The following is a 7,411-nucleotide window of genomic DNA, read 5'->3' on the forward strand; positions in this document are numbered from 1 at the left end:
AAAAACTGTGAGCACTTACCACAACATGCGACAGTAAAGCCCTCAAAGACGCACATTGGGTGTCCGAGAATAAAGTAACCAAAAAACTGGTTGCTTACACTGATGGTGCTGGCAAAAAGTGTCTCTCCAAGATCAGCAACTGCAAGATTGACCAAGATCCAGTTCAGAGGGTGACGGAGTTTCTTGAACTTTGCAGTGGCCACCAAGACAAGACCGTTGGTGAAGACTGATAAGACGACCACGACAAACATCCAGAGTGTTGCAAGGTTGTAAACCCATCGTGGAGCAATGTGGTAATTGGGCCCCTCAAAAGGATCTGGGGAAAACAAAACAAAACACTCATATCGTCAATTTTTAAAAAGTAGCTGACATTCTTGTAAGTCCTTTCTTCAGTCCCTCACATAATAAATATTTCCGTCATATTATTCAGTCATCCTGGGTAAAAAAAATAAAATGATGATACTGTACCTCTGGTATGATTGCTGTTTGTCTACAATGCAACTCTCTAATCATTCAAATAGATTTATGCCTGGCACTGCACAATAGCATTTTTATCAGCAAACGCTTTTTATTACAATCACTATAATCAACGGTCCCATTCAATTATTTAAAATAAAATGATGATACTGTACCTTTGGTATGATTGCTGTTTGTGTAGACGAAAGCAGATCCCCTGGTGGTATCTTCATTGTACCGCCTGGCAGCAAATGCTGGTTTTCCCCACTCTTCTGCCATTCTGATCTTGCAGTCAGACTTCTTGACACTTGCAGCCTCCTTGGGTGACTGCTGCTACACATCTGATTTAGGCTTTTATACTCACAGATAGGATTAGATAAAAAATCGAATTAACGTCAAGGTGTCCCACTTGCCAATACCAAACGGCATTGCAATAAACCTATTTTGTACTGTAATTAATAAAGTAGATAATTGGGTTAGGATACAGAATAAGCTCTAAGTTCTTAGGAGCTCATTTCCGTCTGAACACTTCTGGTGTGGACAATTTGCAACAACTTTGACTAAGACATAAATACATATAATATATTGTTATTGTTAATATATTAATATATATTGATATTGTTTGCTATCCAATGTTATCTATTTATTAGATGTAGAAATGAATAGCAAATAAAGAAACACTAATTAACTAACTTGGGAAGTAAGACACCTTTAATTCCTCCAATAAGAAGGTAATATCCAATATTATCTATTTATTAGATCTGTGACAATGTAGAAATGAATAGAAAATAAAGCAACACTGAACTTGGGAAGGGACACTTTAATTTCCTCCAATAAGACTCACTTCAAGGAACGTCACAGTAGAGAATGTCATATCTTAAAGAGAAGACTTTGGTCACAGTTTTGACCCTATCAGATGGAATTACTTACAATAATGAGTCTCTTTAGCCTAAGGTTAGATAAGAGCTTAAATACAATATCATAAACAATGACATAAATGAGTCTGGTGGTGAAACAGGAAAAAAGAAAAAGTAATTTTTCATTTGCAGACAGACATTAAACAAACATTAAACTGCTAGCAGTGGTCCAGACATACTGGTTTTTTAAATCGTTTATTTTTTGTGAAAGTGTGTTCAGTGTGAAAGCTGTGTCCATCCAAAGCTGTTAAGAGAATGAGAGGCCATTATTATCAGAATTTGTTCCCCACTTTTTGTGTATTGTCATAATGTCAAGCATGTTGCACTGATGATCAAAATCCCTTTCCAATTCAACATAGTTGGCGTTAGTTGAGTTTTTATGAGGGAAATCATTGCCAGTTAATGTTTAATTAAATATAAGTAAAGTTACAGTAGAAGTAGTATTAGTATAGTCTCAAGAAGTCAGATTTGAAGGTACAGGGAAAGACATCCTAATCTGAATTAGGATCAGGATTAATCCTTCCCTTCTGCAAATCTGAGGTGATATGGGTATGTGGGTTGTAAGATAATGTGTTCCTTTGCCTGTAATTATTATGTACTTACATATGAAATCTGAAGTGTTACTGAATTAAATCCAATATATCAATTGATTATTATGAATTATGCATTAACATATCGGCAGCGTTTCCAAGTGGTTAGTTAAGTTAAGTAAAGGATCTGAATTCCACTGATATGGGTGGCAGCCTGACAATGATATAATGTGGTATCTACTAAACTTAAATGACCTGGAACAAGACACAGAATCTGTATCAGCTCCATAGTACTGTTGCTGACCCTGTCATCTGACCTGCCAGTGGTGGATGTAAATTAACACAATTACTTACCCTATATGTCACTAAAATTGTGAGGTTCACAGTTATACATGTGCTATGTTGGTCGGTCCACAAAACGTTCCCCACCCTTTTGTGTCCACAGTCATCTCCTTAGGAGAAATCTAGCACAAGGTTAAGGGTATGTGTGTGTGTTCATGCCAAACTAAAATAGGGCATGGCAGTGGGAGTGGCCAACTGCAAAAGAGTAATTACTTTAACCACACAAATTGAATTACCCATCTTAAAAGTTGTCATCCCAGTTACTACCTCGAATTTGTGAAGAACAAAGAGAAACAGGCGCCAGTGGCAGCAGCTCAGATTCGGCTCCACAATGGGCTTAAACGGGTCAGTCTCCACATCTACCCCATGAACCTGTTTGTAAGTATGGAAATATGTTTCTTGCTGCCTGGCTGGCAGGAGGGCTGTAGTACTCTGTGGTTTTCTGTGATTTAGATGCATTTCAGTCAATGTATATGTGTGTGATTACATTTGTGGACAACTTGTGAAATAGGTCAAATTTGCCCTGATTGTTGTTAGAATTGTCTCAAGGAGAGCATCATCCAAGCCTGTTAAAGTAGGATGAATTTTACAGAATGTAAATGTGTATTTTATGTCTGCATCTGCCAGTGGGCCATCACGATAAGAGGAGGCATAATATTATGTTAATTCCACTACAGAAAAGACCTAATGTTTCTACAATTAGTTTGAAAAAAATTGCATATATCGGCATCAGCAATCGGCCAAATGAGAGAATACTGGCATGTTGGATGTTGGCAAAAATTCAATTTTGTGCATCCCTGGTTGAAATCATTGTCTTTTAATCGTCATGTGATGCTGCGTGATGATGTTTTATTGTTTCCTTCATACTTCTGTTTTATTGTTTATCCAAAGAGTTCTAAAATGTATATAATTCGATTTGGTTTGTTGACTTTTCTCATTTTAACTAAGCTTACGTTGGGCATTAGAGGGTACTTTCAAGGATAGCAGATGTCAAAGCGGTTTCTCACATTGATCAGATTTCTCATGTATCCTCAGACCAAATGAGATTAAAGAAACACCTCAGGTTTTTCCACGAAACAAATTGGCTCAATTACCTCTGGATATGTCCCACAACCCTTTAATCTCTCCAGAATAACAGTTCACCTCAGGAAATTGCGTAGGCTGACCAAAGCCTATAATGGTTTAATCTGGTGTGTCTGCCACAACAGTGCGGATGATTGGAAAATTATAATAAATGGGATCTAGGGAATTAAGAATGTGGATGCAGAGGAGGGACAGAGAGGAAGACAGTGTTATCAGTGCTTTTCTTAAGTCCAGTTGCCTCACAGGAAACTGCCTCACAGATTTGCTTGTACCTCCGCATGGGACAAAGACTTCCAAAGAGGAGGCAGATGGATCCTGGAACTAAAGAAATCTGTAATTTCTTTCTCTTTTGCCTTTTATTTCCATATGTTTCGTGCTTCAATGTAGAATTGCTTTATTTGTGATCTAATTCATGAAGTAGTGTCAAGTGCAGACATTTTCACCCCTCTTGACTCTTACTTCCATAGGATGCTGTTTTTAAGGATATTTTAGGAATTCTATTAGTTCTCTATTAGTTAGTTGTGTTTTGTAAAAGTAGCAGAACTTGAATTTGCTTCCAAATGCCAATGGGAATCTGCATGACCATGTATGAAAATCTGTTTTTCCACCTTTGATTATTGAACAACTGTGGTGGTCTACATGTGTATTTTCTTCCTGTCTTGCCTGCAATTCCCTTTTGACCTGCCTTGGAAAGACATCCCTGAAACTGCTTACAAGTATTCCAAAATGCTGCTGCCAGGCATTTGACCAAATTCGGAATCCAGTTCTCGATTCTGGTGATCTTGTTTAAAACCCTGCATTGTCCTACCTAAGAGTGCAGACTGTGCTTTTGAGGTAGTCACTCCTAAATTTGTCCCACAGGAGATTGTTTTTGCTCAGTTATTCGCTCTTTTGTCTTTTACTAAGAATCACTTTGTGACATCTGCTCTCGAAAGGAGTTATATAATCGTATTAAGCTTGTGTGAAGTGGAGTCCCCCTTTGCTTATAATATGGCTGTCTTTACTTCACATCAGGTAATGATCTTACTCTCAGATTTGTGTCTGATTGTGTATTGTGTACATGTTGTATTCAGACATTAAAACATTTGTAAGGTTGTTTTGCTAGAAACATGAACACCAGTGATAATGAAAATGTTTAGAAAATGTTCAAGGTCTGCACCAGTAGTTATAAAAAAATAACCAAAGGAAAACCTTCAATATGCTTATTTTGTTATGTTCATCTCAAAAAAGACCAGTGACAATAATGATTAATTTGCTTTATGTATTTTTATTTTTTTTCAATTTGCATGAAAGCTATATTTACTAAAAAAAATTGGAAACAATAAATATTTACTGTACAAATCACAATGCTGCTCAGTGTTCTTCCAAGAAGGGAGAACATGGAAGTTTATGCAGGAGCCACGGAGGAAACTTCTGTCTTTGATGTGGATACTTCAGAGCCATCATCTGCTTCTTTGCCAAAGAGCTGCATGATGCATGAACGGAACTGATGGAAAGAGAAAAAAAGTATTTAAAGATGGAAACCAAACACATTTGATTTAGACTGAGGAATCTGATCAATGTGACTGTTGGGCTCACCTGTCGGTTCATGAAGACATAGATAATTGGGTTGTAGATGGTGGCGCTCTTGGCAAAGTATGCAGGCATGGCAGCAGCCAGAGGATGGAAGGCATATCCAGGGTTAGCCGCGGCAAAGCAGGCAAAGAAGGTGTAAGGTCCCCAGCAGACACAGTATGCTATGATCATGACAACAACCATCCTGGATACTTCTTTCTCAGCTTTCTGGGTGGACTCTGATTCCTTCTGCTGCATGGCAACCTGTGGTCAACCAGTCAACACAGTGTAAGGTTCTGCCAGGCTGTGGTCTACTTTATACAGAGTATAAAATTGCAGGTAAGATAACTTACGCTGTGGATAGCCCACCAGACGGCAAGGTAGCACAGGATGATAATAGCCAGAGGAAGAAAACAGCATGTAGTCATAAGTGTAATCATGAAGGACTGGACTCCGGGGTCTTCATTTCCACTGAATACATCAGGTCCACAGGAAGTCTTCAGTCCATGAGGCCAGTACCTGATGGAAGAAAGTGTTTAGTTTACATTTCCACTCATACATTAAGTTTTTAAAATTAAGATATTATGATTATTAAGTTAAAAAAAATCAACAAGCTACCTGCTCCATCCAAAGATGGGGGGAGCACACCAAATTGCTGCCCAAACCCAGGAGAAAATAATTCCACCTGAGGCCCATTTGGCATCAAACTTGACATTTCCAAAAGGTTTGCACACAACTACCCATCTCTCCCAGGAGATGACAGTCAGGGACCAGAGACCAGCAATACCTGTGTAAGGAAGAAGGATACTCAGTAAAGGTATTTAACTCGCAGCATGATAATAGTCTTTATAAGCTGTTCCACCAAGGAGAAAAACTGTGAGCACTTACCACAAACTGAGACAACATAGCCCTCAAAGACGCACATTGGGTGTCCGAGAATAAAGTAACCAAAAAACTGGTTGCATACACTGATGGTGCTGGCAAAAACTGTCTCTCCAAGATCAGCAATTGCAAGATTGACCAAGATCCAGTTCAGAGGGTGACGGAGTTTCTTGAACTTTGCAGTGGCCACCAAGACAATACCGTTGGTGAAGACTGATAAGACGACCACGACAAACATCCAGAGTGTTGCAAGGTTGTAAACCCATCGTGGAGCAATGTGGTAATTGGGCCCCTCAAAAGGATCTGGGGAAAACAAAACAAAACACTCTCATAATGAGTCTCACAATTTGGAATCTCATGTGGTCTCCACATTGTCCACATTGTCTTATTTTGTAAGGTCTTGGAAGCAATACAGTACACTACTTTCTCACAGTTAAACAAAATCATTTTGTATCGTGTATATTTGTGTACCGTACACTACACAAACGTTTGTTAAACATGCTCTCTGCTGGCAATCTGTTTTACAAAGCAGCCTTTTTTTGGTTTTATCATTTCAGATAGTAGCTTTAACAAAGCTCTCAAGTCAAGTTTTAAAAAGTAGCTGACATTCTTGTAAGTCTTTCTTCAGTCCCTCGCATAATAAATATTTCCGTCATATTATTCAGTCATCCTTTGTAAAAAAAATAAAATGATGATACTGTACCTCTGGTATGATTGCTGTTTGTCTACAATGCAACTCTCTAATCATTCAAATAGATTTATGCCTGGCACTGCACAATAGCATTTTTATCAGCAAACGCTTACGCTTTTTATTACAATCACTATAATTAACGGTCCCATTCAATTATTTAAAATAAAATGATGATACTGTACCTTTGGTATGATTGCTGTTTGTGTAGACAAAAGCAGATCCCCTGGTGGTATCTTTCATTGTTACCAGCGGCAAATGGCAAATGGGGCTGGTTTTGCCCCACTCTTCTGCCATTCTGATCTGTTGCAGTCAGACTTCTTGACACTTGCAGCCCTCCTTGGGTGACTGCTGCTACACATCTGACTTAAGCCTGTATTATGAAGCTTCCAGAGATCAGATGGGATTAGGCTGAATTCAAATTAGTCCGTGTCAAACCAAGGCATAAAATGTTTATTTTGACCTGTAATTAAAACTAACCAGCCTTATTGGGGTAAACGTTAAGTCACAAAATGGCAATGACATCTCTTTGAAAGCGATCGTTCCCTCCACTCCATGTCAAAAACTGTGGATTAGCAGCTGAGACTGCTTTCACGTAATATGTCAAATGTAAATTTTGAAGCCCATACATTTTCTTTATTATTGCCTACAGTAGGGCCAGAGTTAATTATATTTGTTTTGTATTTTCATTATTTTGTTTTATTCTGTTTAAGTTATTTTAAATTTTTTCAAAACATTTAGTTTTAATGCAGTTTTTTATTTTTTTCCAGTATTAGTTGTTTTATTACAATGTGGGTATTTGTCAGTGGCCAGATTGAGGAAGTTTAGAATAGGTAGGCCTATTATGATACAAAAACGTGCAACAACCTTTGTGAAGACAATTGACTCAGAACTAGTGTAGACATCTACTCTCATTCAACATATGCATCAATTTTTGCCGCTTACAAGCCTCTATACGT

General features: G+C 38.1%; 2 protein-coding genes across 2 annotated transcripts in view; both read right to left on the minus strand.

Moving 5' to 3' along the window:
- The window catches only part of LOC118328096 (red-sensitive opsin-like), a 906-nt gene extending 171 nt beyond the window's left edge, over window positions 1-735 (minus strand). The window contains exons 1-2 of the mRNA XM_035661701.1: window positions 633-735; window positions 20-316 (exon numbers count right to left, since the gene is read on the minus strand). Of these exons, the coding sequence (XP_035517594.1) occupies window positions 20-316; window positions 633-735 (400 nt within the window). The remainder of the gene's footprint in view (window positions 1-19; window positions 317-632) is intronic.
- A 3,980-nt stretch (window positions 736-4,715) lies between these two features.
- LOC118328097 (red-sensitive opsin) lies at window positions 4,716-6,749 on the minus strand. Its single transcript, XM_035661702.1, has 6 exons — window positions 6,638-6,749; window positions 5,771-6,067; window positions 5,501-5,669; window positions 5,236-5,401; window positions 4,907-5,146; window positions 4,716-4,814 (listed from the first exon to the last, which is right to left on the minus strand). The coding sequence occupies exons 1-6, from the start codon at window positions 6,747-6,749 to the stop codon at window positions 4,716-4,718; spliced, it is 1,083 nt and encodes a 360-aa protein (XP_035517595.1).
- Between the last annotated feature and the right edge of the window lie 662 nt (window positions 6,750-7,411).

Source organism: Morone saxatilis, unplaced genomic scaffold, assembly GCF_004916995.1.
Source record: "Morone saxatilis isolate NCDOM2014 unplaced genomic scaffold, NCSU_SB_2.0 Contig18, whole genome shotgun sequence".
Lineage (NCBI taxonomy): Eukaryota > Metazoa > Chordata > Actinopteri > Moronidae > Morone > Morone saxatilis.

Excerpts from the sequence above, each read along its gene's own strand:
- LOC118328097 (XM_035661702.1), bottom strand. The coding sequence starts at position 6,749 with ATGGCAGAAGAGTGGGGCAAAACCAGCCCCATTTGCCATTTGCCGCTG. Across the intron at positions 5,670-5,770 it reads CTATGTTGTCTCAGTTTGTG|GTATTGCTGGTCTCTGGTCC; the intron begins GTAAGTGCTCAC and ends TTCCTTACACAG. Across the intron at positions 4,815-4,906 it reads ATGTCTTCATGAACCGACAG|TTCCGTTCATGCATCATGCA; the intron begins GTGAGCCCAACA and ends TCTTTCCATCAG.